Genomic DNA, 14,036 nt, shown 5'->3' with positions numbered 1-14,036 from the left:
ACATACAATCTCAATATTCATCTTTTATTTATATTTGCCCTGATACCATCTCTTTGCTAGAAGTCATTCTTTCCTTTCCTTTCCTTTCTTTTCCCTTCCTTTCTTTTCCCTTCTTCTCCTTCTCCTTCTCCTTCTTCTCCTTCTTCTTCTTCTTCTTCTTCTTCTTCTTCTCTTCTTCATCTTCTTCTTCTTCTCTGAGAGAGAGAGAGAGAGCAGGGGAGGGGCAGAGGGAGAGGGAGAGAGAAAATCCTAAGCATGCTCTACGTTCAGCGTGGAGCCTGATGAGGGGCTCAATGTCGGGCTCGATCTCACGACCCTGAGATCATGACCTGAGCCAAAATCAAGAATTGGATGTTTAACTGACTGAGCCACCCAGGATCCCCAAGTCAGGAGACATTCTTATTGAAATTTGTTTGACAATCCTCCCCAGAGTTCCGCAAATCACTGAGTTGGGAAGCAGGGTAAAGATGGGCAGGGAGGCAGTTTCATTCTCATGGTATTCCTGACTCTGAATTTCTGCTTCCGTTAAACTCAGAATCTCATTCTTTTCCCTATTCTCTTTCTTCTGCTTCCGAAAGAACCCAGATTCAAAAACTCAGCTCTTTTTAAAAATAATTCTCCCCCACCAAAAGAAAAATCTTGGCACTCAAGCATTTGGTAGCATAGTGGGCTTTGTTGCTATTTTGGGGAAAGTAAAGGGTTTTCCTATGCCACTCTGCTCTGCTTTTTCTGTTCCTGTCAGGGGTCTCTTCGCAGTGCTCTGGCTACTTTGTTTTGGGGGGCCCTTCACATGAAACCTCTTCCAGGAAACTGAATCTCTCTCACTTGTCATAGACAACCATATAGCTTGATTCCTGGAATCTGGGCTGGCTTTGGATATCCAAATGATCATTTATGTTATCTCTTAGACCATATACTCAGAGGCTCTTTCTTGAGTAGCCCTGAACTGGCTGATTTTGGGGTTTCAGACTTGTCTATTGAATATATTACCTGACTATGGCAGTGATGTGCGATTTATATTCCCACTGTTATGGTTAATTCACACATCCTCCCCACAACTACTGAAGGCAAAAGAAATCACAGTCTAAGAATGTTTTTCCCTGTCACATTTATTCTTATTAATATTTAGTCATTATTTTATTGAATATGGAATGAGGCAAGATGTCAACAAAAGAATATTGCTAGACTTCACTTACAAAGATGGGAGAATGGACCCATATCTCTTAGAGTTTTGTTTTTTTTTTAAAGATTTTATTTATTCATTTGAGACACAGAGATAGAGAGAGAGCATGAGCAGGGGGAGAGGCAGAGGCAGAGGGAGAAGCAGGCTCCCCGCTTAGCCAGGAGCCCGATGTGGGGCTCGATCCCAGGACCCTGGGATCATGACCCGAGCCGAAGGCAGACGCTTAACCATCTGAGCCACCCAGGCGCCCCTAGAGTTTCTTTTTTTTAAAAGATTTTATTTATTTATTTGAGAGAGAGAATGAGCGAGCTAGAGAGAGCATGAGCGGAGGGTGGCAGGCAGAGGGAGAAGCAGACTCCCCACTGAGCAGGGAGCCTGAGGCAGGACTGGATCCTGGGACCCTGAGATCATAACCTGAGCTGAAGGCAGATGCTTCTTCTTCTTCTTCTTTTTTTTTTTTTCAAGATTCTATTTATTTATTTGACAGAGAGAGAGATGGCGAGAGAGGGAACACAAGCAGGGGGAGTGGGAGAGGGAGAAGCAGGCTCCCCGCTGAGCAAGGAGCCTGATAGAGGGCTCGGTTCCAGGACCCTGGGATCATGACCCGAGCCAAAGGCAGACGCTTAACCAACTGAGCCACCCAGGTGCCCCTCTCTTGGAGTTTCAACACTAATGGTGGAAAAGGAGATTTCTCTCCATTACCCTTCAGTTTTTTGTTGGTTAGAAAGTTTCATTATAGCTAGAGAAAAAAAATTCCATTATTAGCAAATCAATGCCTTTTTCATATGAAACTTTTCTGAAATTCTTCAGGGTAGATCGATATTTGTTTATTATTTTTTTAACAGAAAATTCATTTTTAAGTGTAAGAGGTAACAAATTGTGAGGAATTGGCTGTGTATATTTTGTTTTCACCACCCTTAATAATAAAGAATACAATTCATTGGAAAAAAAGAAAGTTTCATTAATCAAAGTAGCTGCTAACCTCATGGATAGTTGATTCTCCTTAGTACCTCATTTATCGCACTCTATTTTGCACTGTTTCTATTAGAGTATTCGTTTTACTACTTGTCATTTATTTCCCTGTGTGCTTCCCTTGCTAGATTGTGACTTCTTTCAGTTTTTTGGTTGTGAAAAAGGGTGATCCTCTGGCTGGAAAGCAGCAGGTGCATCATTCCTTGAACCTTGAGAGCAGGGAACAAGAATTTATTCTTATTTACTCTCTGTCATAATGCCCAAAGCCTGGCACATAAATGGCTCTCAACAGTTTATTCATTGAATTAATGATAGAGCCACTACCTATTTGAGTGACATGGGCACACTTGCACACACACACACACACACACACACATTCATATATGCTCCTCAGCAGGTGGGAAAACCCAGTCTCCCAGAGATCATCTTTGTGCATATTGATCTGCACACAGAGCCATCTGGAAGAAGGTAGGTTAGACGTGAGAGAGGGGCAGGGTGAGCCGTCTTTCTAAAGAGCTGTGCTAAGATTCATACCCTGGCTTCTTTGCAGTCTGAGACGGGTAGGTTCTCGATTCAGCCACCCCCAAAATGTGGGCATCTGTGTCATCTCTGAGATAGTCATGAGTTGCCAACCCATGCCATAGAAAATTAAGGAAAAGAGTGTTTTTGAAAATAAACTAGGGTGATTTTATTACTCTCAAATAAAGTCATAAATGTTTTATATTATTCCAAAGATTTGCAACATTTCCCTTCATTGTTTCTAAAGTCAAGGGTTTTCAAGAGGCTGCTGACTTTTTCTTAAGATCCTTCCATTTTTTGTGATAGGCTCGGGTTTCAATGTTTCAGGTTCTTCACAGGACTATCTTCTTGGGAGGTCAGGCACAGTGAGGGGTCTTTCACTCAGATGAAGGATGGGTTGATGGGGCTGGTCACTTGCAGGTCAGCTCTGAAGCCCAATTCACACTCGACTAATCACCAGTGGCTGATGTTAAGGATCAGAAAGCAATGCAGCTGGCTCATCCTGATGTGAGGATGGCTTAGAACCAGGAAACTGTCCGAACTCAGGATGATTCAGTGATCCTGAGAGCTTTGGTGGTAAGCTTCAAACTGGCCCATCACTGACATGTGGATAAGTTGGAAAGTTTAGAGTTAGACAAAAGAAGAAGAGAGAAGGGCTGTCAACATTGAGATTTTAAATGGTGGGCTGTCCATGGTGCATTGAATTAAAAAAAAAAAATTTTTTTTAAACCTAGATAGTTTGTTCTTTCTAAAGCAGTTTGCCCTTCTCTGAACCAGTAACTTCTTTAGCTACCAATGCTTGCCAAACATTGATTTAAAGTGACTTCTTTCATGTTAACAGCATACATATGGAAGGAGTAACTTTATAGGGCATTTTTATAATTTGAGATGATCTTATTTAAGGAGGAATCTTGCAATTACCTCTTTTGCCCCAGGGAAAAAATAGCTTTCCCCCCCTTTGTCTGGTTATGAAGATAAATTGTTTTGCTTTAAATAAGGAAAAAGAGGATTAATAGGAAAGATATAAAGGAAGATAAAAAAATGTTTCAGGAAAGAGCAAATAACATTATTAAAGGATGAGGAGGCAGGAAAAGAAATTGGAAATAGACTAAAAGATTCACTCATCTTCCACCAAGAAAGAAGACAAATTAGCAGTCTTCAGTTATAAAACTCAGAAAGGGTTAAGGTGAATGCTCATATGTTTACCAAATCCTAGAGGATTAGGAAGAGGTTCAAAAAGAATGCACTGTTTTTCATATGAGCACATAGTTGAGGGTCTAAGAACCCAAAAAATGACCTGGGCAGCAAATATAATTTAAACAGGAGATCAAAGATGGCGGATATTTAGCATGTTTATCACTATTTCTATTCCGTACCCATGACAGACATTATTAATTGATTAGGCTTCTGTTTCCAACTGAACTAGATGGATGCACAGTGTGACAGAAAGTCACTTAACTACAGATGACCCTTGAGATGAAACCCTTTTGTTACCTATGTTTCGCCTTACTCCTCAAAGTGTGCTCTCCAGACCATCAGCATGGGCATCACGTGGGAGCTTATTCTGAAAGCAGAAACTCAGCCCTCTTCCAGACCTACTGAATCAGAATGTGTATTTTAGCAAGAGCTCCAGTAATTCCTATGGACAGTAAGGTTTAGGGCGCCCTGGAAGATCACTGAGTGCAGGATATATTCATTAGGGTGGAAGCCCTCAAACTTCAGTATGCATCACAATCACCGACTTACGTGCTTGTTGAACCTAGATTGCCGGGCCCCACCTCCAGAGCTTTTGGTCCAGTTGGTCGGGGTGGGGTTTTCAAACAAGTGTTCGGGTGCTGCTACTGCTACTGGTCTGGGAACCATACTTTGAGAACCACTGCCATGGAATTACTTTGGAGCATCTCTGTGAACTTTAAAGTTGAAGACTGCAAATATCTTCCCATAACTCTTGGTATAGCTGTATGAACAAGAGTTCTGGGTAAGAGAGTCCTAAGGTTTAATCTAGTATAACATTTCTTATGACACTATGTACTTGAATCTAAAAGGTTCTCCTCCTGGAGGATTGGTGCTATCATCACTCACGTATGCAGCGTATGCAGTAACAATCTGGGTAGCTGTTCTGTCCATAGCATTATATGATGCTGAGAGACTCGAATGAAGGTTAAAACCGCAGTTCCTAAATTCATGAGGCTTACTCTCTAAGAAGAGAATAAATATGAAATGAAAAAAGGTGGCATTAGATAGCAAAGGGCTGAGTGCTAAGTAAGTGGCACAGACCATGTATGATTTAATTTCAGAGAGAGGGAGAATACCTGGAATTATATATAAAACTATGTATTTCAGCCTAGCTAGAGTAGAAAGTCACTATATAGAGTGGATGGAAGATAAGGTGGGGGAGGGAGCAGGCCAGGGTAAGAAGGCACCTTCTCATTTCTTAATGCTGCTTTCAGAGATTGTTTTAAAACTTCCAGTTTTCCTTTGGTCTGGATAATGATAAATCAATGCTATCAGCATTGTAAATCATGCTACAGGGTGGACATACAGGGAAAACCTGTTATCTTAGAGACAGAGAAAAAATACAAACAGCTTATAAGCAGAGATGACTGGGGAGGGGAGTAGCAGTAATTTAATAACAGGGATAATAATGCCCAACATCTATGGACCCCTTACACTGACAGGTACTTATGCTTAACCGTCATGCACTATCTCATTTAATCCAAACAATAGCACGTGATATAAATGTAGTCAAACCTCCTCCTTTACTCCAAGTGAAAATCGAAGCCTTGTAAGGATGCATGTCTGATGAAAGAACTCGCCTAGTTTAAATCCAGGCTATTCTCCAGGGTGGGGGCTCCTCATCCATGAACCGCGAGGGTTTGGGCCTGTTTGGATCTTGCTTTCCAATTCTCATAGACTCTGCGTCAGCGAGGAACCCAAAGAGCAACTGAGAAGCGAGAAATCCTCGGACGCATTAAAGTCGAGGAACCTGTGGGGCCAGTGCGTCCAAAGCGCGGACAGGGAGGGGCTCCTACAAGAAACGCAGCAAGGGTTAGCCTGAGCCAGCCAGGGTCATGAAGCCTCCCCTGGCTTCCTCTGGCCACTCTAATGACAGAGTACGCGGTAGGTTGCAAGCGGGAGCGGACTCGGGGCGGGAGGCTTCTCCGGGTACTGTATTTGCCTATAAATACTTCAAAGAGTTAAACGAAAAGGGCAGCCTTTGAAAGCTGCAGAGGAAGCTCTTCGGAGGCCCCCCCAGCCCGCCTGGAAGTGCTGGCAGAAAAGAGGAGAAATGGCTGGCGAGTCCTTAACGCCGGAGACGAGGAACAGCCCTGCCCAGTCCAGATGGGGGGCCGCAGGGCGGCGGGCGCGATTCCGGAAGATTCAAACCGTTAAGGTGACCAGAACAATTTGAAAAAAGGAAACAAACTCCCCCCCGAGTCTTGCCCGCGGGGCCCCAAGGCGGGCCTTTGCATTCGAAAGGGCATTTTTCAAAAAGAAGGTTTCGGGGACGCGGGAGTATCGGCCCGCTGGGAAGCGCGCGGCAAGAGCAGTGCCGCAGAGCGGCCACCAGCCGGCTTTGTACTTGGCGGCCAAGCGCGGCCCCAGAGTTTCGACCGCGGCCCGGGAGTTGAGGCCACGCCCCCTTTGCAGAGAGAACTGCAGGCGCTGATTGGCCCTCCACGGACCAATGGGCGCGCGGGGGCGGCCCGGGCTGTCAGCGCGCGCCGCAGCCGCGCGGGCCGCAGCCTGTCCTCCCCTGCTCCGAGCCCCGTAGCCAGCGCAGCCTCCCGGGGAAGCGGAGCCGCCGCTCGCGAGCGCAGCTCTGCCCAGCCAGCCAGCCGCGCGTCCGGGTGCCCGCGCCCCACGGCCACAGCCTTCCTGCGCTTTAGCTCACGGAGCATGTGCAGACCTGCTGGCGCTAAGGTGCTATCTGTCCGGGGGACTCCTAAGCCGTGGTGACTGTCACGCCTAGAGAGACCTTTCGGGGGCTGTCGCCGCGCCTCTGCGTCGCGGGTGACACTGCGGTGCTCGAGATCGGGGCGACAGCTGCCTCTTGGTGGAGGCGTCTTGGGCTCCGTGCGTTCTCCTTCTCCGTCCTCCTCTGCTCGCTCCTTCCCTCCCCCCCTGCTGCTCGCTCCTACCCTCGTCCGCTCACACCCGCAGCCTCCCGGAGCGGGAGGCGCGCGTCCCCGCCGTTCCTCTTCCAAAGGGGCCTCCTCACTTCGGAGATGCAGTGACAAGTTAATATGGGCGTCCAAGCATCGGGTTCCCAGGAGGAGAATCGCAAGAGGGAATAGCCCCTGAACGCCCACATCCCTTGAACAGGCCGCCCAGGAGGGGCGTGAAACCCGGCTGCAGCATCAGTCCAGGTGGGACCAGCTGAGCTCCACGACCAGTCCTCTGCTCCATCCCGCACCCCGAAGGCGCGCTCGCGGGCTTGCTGCGAGCTCCCCGACCCGGGTTTTTTTTTTTTCCTCCGCTGGTGGTGGGCGCCTCGCGGGCCGAGGCCCGGCGCCTGCTCTGCTACCCGCGCTGCCTTTAGCGGTTGCCTCCGCCGCCGCTGCCAGGGACGTGCTGGGAAAGCCGAAGCCCCGGGAGAAGATGCCGGCCATCCTGGTCGCCTCCAAAATGAAGTCGGGACTGCCCAAACCCGTGCACAGCGCCGCGCCCATCCTGCACGTGCCCCCAGCCCGGGCCGGCCCCCAGCCCTGCTACCTCAAGTTGGGAAGCAAGGTGGAGGTGAGCAAGACTACCTACCCTAGCCAGATCCCCCTGAAATCCCAGGGGCTGCAGGAGCCGGCGGGGGAGGGGCTCCCGCTGCGGAAGAGCGGCTCGGTGGAAAACGGGTTCGATACCCAGGTGAGAGGCGCTGTGTGCCGGGGCACTGTTCTGGGAGGGTGGGTGAATACTTCTTGGGGGGAAGGTGGCTCGGTTGGATGGGGGAAAGGGCTGCCCGGTGGGCGGAGAAGGGAGCCATTCCACTTAGGCTGGCAGATCTGGGGATGCGCGGGGAGAGTGGGCTGGCCGGTGGGTGTGGCCGGGTGCCGGAGGTTTGCCTTAAGGAGCTCTGAGAGACCCGGCTGTGGGCACGCCCGCAGCTTCCTTCTGGGGGCACGGGTAGCGTGTTCACACACACACACACACACACACACACAAAGGCAAAAAAACAAAAAACAAAAAACGGGCAGCTCTGGTAATGTCAGGTCCTGCATGTTGAGAGCTTGGCCTCAAGAAAGCAGTGTCTGCTGCAACGGCTGGCTGGCTGGCGGTTCTGCGGAGATTCTGTCTCTGCCAAGGAATGGTCTGAGGCCTCCTTGGGCTCGACGCCCCCAGGCCTGGCAGCAAGACCTAGGCAAAGGGGTCTGGGGGTTGCAATCAACCTGCTCCCTTCGGCTTGACGATGGCCTGCCCCTGCCCGTGCCTTGGGCCGACAGGATTCCAGGCACTGTGCTGGGACTGCCTGCCGTAGGATTGCCCGGTGCACCGGCTGAGCCAGGCAGCCGGAGACTCCTAGCGTCTTGGCTGGTGGTTGCGGCGGGGGTGGGGGTGGGGGTGGCTGCCTTCAAATAGCTGCCCGAAGCTAAGCCCCTCCTTCCTGGGGAGTAGATCCCGGCGCTGGTAGCCCGGGTGACTGGGTGTGGGGGTAGGGGATGGCTTGGGCTTGAAGAGAATTGGTGACTTTTACCTTTCCAGACAGAGCCTGCATCACCCAATTCGGCTGGGTGACAGGCCCTGGCCGCGCAATCTCTTTTAAGGAAATCAGCAAGGGCCAATCAGGTTCTCTTGGCCTCCTGCCCTCCCTGCTCCTCCCCCCACCCCCAATCTGGTAGGAGGGAGCAGGGGCATGCTGTATTTTCTTGGCAGTCAGTCAGCAGGGACTTTTGGGGACAGGCTGACCTGACGGATGTGACTGTCCCAGTCAGGAGAGGCGGGAAGCCAGAGGGGGAGGTGGTTTGGGGCTGGTGTCAGGGAAGTGGCAACAGACCCGCTGACCTTGTTGGCACTTTCCTCTCTGCTGACACTGTGTCCACCTTCTCCTGGAGCTTTCTCTGATCAGAGGCTAGAACTCAACACATTGCTAGCCTTTCGGATGGAGGAACTGGAGCTGGGAGCTAATTGTAAGCAGACTTTTGGAACTCTGGGCTGGAGAAGGCCCTCAAAGCAGATTAAGCTCCCACACCAGGCTGATAAGCATGCCCCTCACTGCTGCACTAGCTAAACATTTTTGGAAGCTGACAGGTTTGAGTGATGGCGTGTGGGAGGAAGGCAAGATTTCCCCCTATGCTCCGGGGGGCCTGTCTCTGCTAGGGTTTTGCCCTCTGTTCTCTTTTTCTGCTGTTAGCCACAGGATTGGCCCAGTGGGCTCCAAAATGAGAATGAGCTCAGGGGTACATTCTTGTGAGGTTTTCCTCTCCATCCTTGGAGGTGGGGCTTATGAGGTATGTTGGGTGGTATGTGGGAGGCCAGAGCAGGGACTCTGGGATGTGACACACACCCTTCCAGCCTGATGAGGAGGACCTGAGGAATGAGAGAGAAAGTAGACATGGGATTGTTTCTACCCAGGCAGCTGTTCTGCCTTTGCCCATTTGACCCTATATTTAACAAACGTTGTTGGAAGACTTGCAGTGGGCAGGTTATGGAAAGGTGATTTATCACCCTCTTTTCTGAAAAAATATTTTCCAGCTGTTGCTAAAGGGGCTGGCAGGGTCCTGGTCCCTCAAGGCTTAGTTTCCCTCTTTTACTCTTGGCCCACCATCCCCACAGCATGCCCCCATTGCACCTGCCTTGCCCTCAGTGGGACCTTGTATGCTGATCATGTGGATGGTTTAGATGGACTGCTGAGGACATTGGCTATTTCCTGATGGACTATCCTACTTTTTACCAGCCTCCTCTTTCCTTATCCGCGTTTGGGCTTCCTGAGGGCTCTTCTCTGAGGCAGGCGGTGGGTCCTTGTTCTCACTGCCCCACCTTGGTATCAAAGTGACCTTGGCAAAGGCGGTTTTCCCTTCTTTGGACAGGGCTTCCTTTCACTCTAACATGGTGCCCGTTCACCATCCAGGAAAGCCTCCCTATTATAGGCTTGAGGACTGTGTCTGGCTTGACTTCTGTAGTCCCTAATCCAAAACCTGGTATTTATCACTGGAAGATAGTCAGATGATGAGTTATATGGCAGATGATATCTTGGGGCCTCTGACTCCCCCTTTTATTCAGGGAGCTTTTGGCAGAAGGCTGGGTTGTGCAGTCGCTAGCAGAGGTTTTAAAGTCAGGCAGATATCTGTGGTGTCCTGTCTTTGCCACATACCAGCTGGGTGACCTAGTTAATTAACCTCTCTGGGCCTTAGTATTTCCATCTGTAAAAATGGGCATAAGCAACCATACAAATTGTAAGGATTAAGAAGAATAACATGTGAAGTGTTTAGCCCATTGTCTGGCAAATAAGGAACACTTAATAGAATTAGCTATTTATATTGCTAAACCAAGAGATAAGGCATGTTGAACCTGGATCTAATAGCCTGTAAGTGAGAAGAGGCATAGCTTATCTCTCTAGCCCTTGAAAAAGGTATTAATGAGTTCACAAGAATTCACAGAGCATCTATTAGTACCAGGCATGGCCTGAACATGAGGGAAGGGTACAGCCACTTGTTTAGTGCCTGGCTCTTTACATATGATATTATTTCATCCTCACAGTACCGCTTAAAAGCAGACATGACATTTTCTATAACAATTTTCTATAATAATAATATAATAATGGCAATCAAATAACATAATAATGGCAAGTTAAATAATATAATAATGACAAATTAATAATATAATAATGGCAAAACAAATAATATAATCACTTTCTACATGCCAGGAATTGCTCTAAAGACTAGTACATAAAAAGCCTCTTTTGATTCTTCTGACAATCCAGTGACATAAGTGTTATTATTCTCATTTTGCTCATGAGGAAACTGAGGCAAAGACCAGGTCAGTAAGCTTGTGAGTAGCAGAAGTAGAGTTAGAACAGTCTGGTTCTGGAATCCATGCCCTTAACCACTGTGCTCTAGAGAGATAACCACAGACTTCCAGCTTACTTGCAGGCCCTGGTAAGACCCCAGCTCTACCCGTTGAGCTAGAAGAGTGAGTGAGGCTCAGCAAGATAGAGTAACTTGCTCCAGGTCATCCTGCTTTGGTGTGATGGAACGGAGTTCAGCTCAGGTTGGGTTAGCTTCAAGGCTGGTGGTCTTCCCAGCCTTCATAGTTGCCTCCCTCCATCATTTACCCTGGCAGGTGCACAGAGTAAATAAGACATGGCCTGGGCCTTGGGGATTTTATAGCCTAGTTGGGAGGTGTAACTGATGTACCAAGGGCAATAGGACACAATACAGAGAGGGTTGAAAGATATGCTAGGGGGCCTGAAGGAAGGGAAGGGCCATAATGGCTGGAGAAATCCAGACGGCCTCCTGGAGGAGGCTGGGCTTCAGATGGGCAGGACTGGCTGGGTGGGGAGAAGAGGAGGTGAGATGACCATGAGAGGGAAGGATGAGGAGCAGGGCCATGCTGTGGTACAGAGCAGAAGATGATGTCACCACAGGGAAGCTGCACTTTTCATGCAACAGGTAATTGGCTCTGTATCTAGTATCTTCTTTTTAAAAGGTGGCGAGAAGAACAAAAGCATCTCACAGTTGAAGGATTGGCTTTGCCTGCTGGCTGGTGGATAAGAATTCTGCATATGCAGGCTCCTTAGGAGAAGCTGGGAGGTGGTATCCATAAAGACCTGGTTCAGACTCTTGGGAAAATGACAGTGATTGTTGTCATTAGCTTGGGGTTCAGAATAGTCAACATGGTAGTTACAGGGGAAGGGAGGTGGTTCTCACGGCTTCTTTTATTATGCAGCAGCTCTGTTCAGCCAGTGACAACCCTTTCCTCCCAAGCCAGCTCTCCACGTCCATCAAGTGTGAAAAGACCTAAGGTAGCCAGCAAACAGCTCTTAGGTGCAGCCGCATTGTCAACTGCCCGGGCCCCTCACCCTGAACCTCTCCCCAAACCTACAGCTGGGCTCTCCCCCAACTGGGGGGCCTGTGCTCTGCGGCCGCACATCCCTCCCGAATTCCCTTCCTCGTGCTGGGATACCTGGGCCTTCCCCCAAGAGTGAACATTTATAGCATCTGCTCTGTTAACGTGGGGTATAAATTATGACCATATGCAAAGAATTGTTTTAGAGGCATGCTCTGCGTTCGTTCAGAAACCCTGGCCGGCTGACCTTCAGATAAGGAATGCACATGAGCTATTTGAGGAGAGGTTAGCTTATTTTTAAGAAGCAGCTGTAGGGAAAAAAAATTATATATATAATACTTTGAAATTTCCTGTTTTTAGGAGCCTGGTGTTCAACTTGCAACTCATTTCTTTAAAAAAGTAATTAGAAGTGATTGACATCCTCTGTGGGTGTTTTAGATGTTTAAAAAGAAAGAGCAGGTGAGGCCCCTGGGAAGAGAGTGCAGCTCCAAGCTTACAACCTGTTGCAGCTTTGCCCCATTGTGTTTTGATTAGAATCCTTGCTCCATCATCAAAGTTGATTATGGATTTGATTAGTGCATTTTTCTGCTATTGTGTTATACCCTTTCTTCTCTTTCTCCGTTCTTAGAGGGGAATGTATAGCATGGTTATCCGCCAACATGCAAGAATGTTTATATTTCGCATATTATTGCTTATTCTATGGGTTAATTTTCTGAAGACACTCTAAAGGTGGGAGGGGTGGCTTATTTAGGATATCATTATGTGTGTATATATACATGTGTATAAATACGTCTACTTCTGGATATGTGTATATACACATATACACACACACATATACAAATATGTACACATGGAACAGCTTAAAGTAATGAGCACATGTAAGCGCACACACATCAAAGGCCAGGCTGGAGGAATTACAGCCCAATTTCCAGCCTTCGGAATAGCTAGATTTGCTTCCCACTTCTCACACACTCTTCCTCTTTGACCAAGACTGAAGCACCAAATCTTGGTGTTCCATGTTACTTACTTCTATGACATAAGAGATGTGGCCTTGAGAGAGGTGTTTTTTTTTTTTAAAGATTTTATTTATTTATTTGACAGAAAGAGATAGCGAGAGCAGGAACACAAGCAGGGGGAGTGGGAGAGGGAGAAGCAGGCTTCCCACGGAGCAGGGAGCCCGATGTGGGACTTGATCCCAGGACCCTGGGATCATGACCTGAGCCGAAGGCAGATGCTTAATGACTGAGCCACCCAGGCATCCCTTGAGAGAGGTGTTTTAATGAAGACTTGGAGAAACTCCAGAAGCTAGTCTGAAAAAGCTGAACCACCCAGTGAGATTTGGGCTTGAGGTCAGAGATTTTTCTTTCCTAGAATCTGCATGAGCAGCAGGGAAGGGAGCATTTCTGGAGCATCTATTATGTGTCAGGTAGTCTCCGCTGCTTTATATATATCTTTGTTTTGTGTATGTATTTGTTTTGTGTGTATACATATTTCTTTATTGCTTTACATACATGTTTGTTCTATATATTTGTATATATGTTTGTTTACATATAATTTGAGATGCAAGCAATGGGTAAAATGTAACGTAGTCTATGCATTTTATATGAGGAAGCTTGAGAGCAAAGGGAGTTCGCGCTCAGAGGTCATTTTACATGGTAGATCAGGCTTCACTGAGGGACAGACCAGGGTTTGAATCCAGGCTTCGGGCAAGTTACTTCACATCTCAAGATGATAGCGTCTTCACCTATAAAGTAAAAATGGGTACAGGTAGGTTATTGAGCACAGTGTCTGGCACTTAATAAGCAAAGAATACATGGTATTGCCTATTTTTATTATGCAAGTGCAGAGCCAAGTTTGGAAACCAGATCTGCCTCATCAGAAGCTCACGTTCTTTCCACCCTACCTGTCTCTCAAGTGCCTCCCAAGTGCACAGTTGATTACATGGAAGAACAGATGACTAGCACCATGGAAGCAGAGAACAGAGCAGGGCTTTGGTTAGATGAATGGGGAGCAAGAGTAAATTAAGAACAATGTCCTCTAAATGAGTCATATCCAGAATTGTGAAATGAAACCTCCACATTTTGGTTCTAGATATACCATCCCTATAGCACCAGCCAAGCCGAGGGATCTACTGCAAACCAAACTTATAGGAAGCCTTCTTTGTAAGACCTTGCTTGAGCCAGCCCTATAGCCCCTGGACAATGTAATGGCCTTGCCATTATGACGAAGAATGGAACAATCCCATTGGTTGGGCTTCTGAATGGCTACTTATTGTTTCGAGGGCAGAAGGAAAGCCCTCTTCCCTTGCGGCTGGCATCATTATGGTGGGAGCTGGGCCTTGTGATCAGTTTGGTCACTGAGGTGC

General features: G+C 47.8%; 1 protein-coding gene and 1 long non-coding RNA gene across 8 annotated transcripts in view; one reads left to right on the top strand and one right to left on the bottom strand.

The window, feature by feature from the left end:
* The window catches only part of NAV2 (neuron navigator 2), a 711,830-nt gene that overhangs the window by 318,778 nt on the left and 379,016 nt on the right, over positions 1-14,036 (top strand). For 2 of the 7 annotated variants that reach the window (XR_013442389.1, XM_078058307.1), the window contains exon 1: positions 6,451-7,534. The exons of 1 other annotated variant lie outside the window; for it this stretch is intronic. Coding sequence is in view for 5 of the 6 variants with exons in the window: in XM_078058307.1 (XP_077914433.1) it covers positions 7,277-7,534 (258 nt within the window). In the remaining variant the exon portion in view is untranslated. Of the gene's footprint in view, positions 1-6,450; positions 7,535-14,036 lie in introns of those variants that run through there. 4 more of the 7 variants (XM_036077556.2, XM_078058305.1, XM_036077558.2 and 1 more) reach the window with 4 other exon arrangements.
* Positions 3,542-6,279, bottom strand: LOC118526342 (uncharacterized). The gene is made up of 3 exons (XR_004912558.2): positions 5,426-6,279; positions 4,421-4,872; positions 3,542-4,272 (listed from the first exon to the last, which is right to left on the bottom strand). It is a non-coding gene; the product is annotated as an uncharacterized LOC118526342 (long non-coding RNA).

Source organism: Halichoerus grypus, chromosome 11, assembly GCF_964656455.1.
Source record: "Halichoerus grypus chromosome 11, mHalGry1.hap1.1, whole genome shotgun sequence".
NCBI lineage: Eukaryota > Metazoa > Chordata > Mammalia > Carnivora > Phocidae > Halichoerus > Halichoerus grypus.
This window is presented reverse-complemented; position numbering and strand designations above follow the sequence as displayed.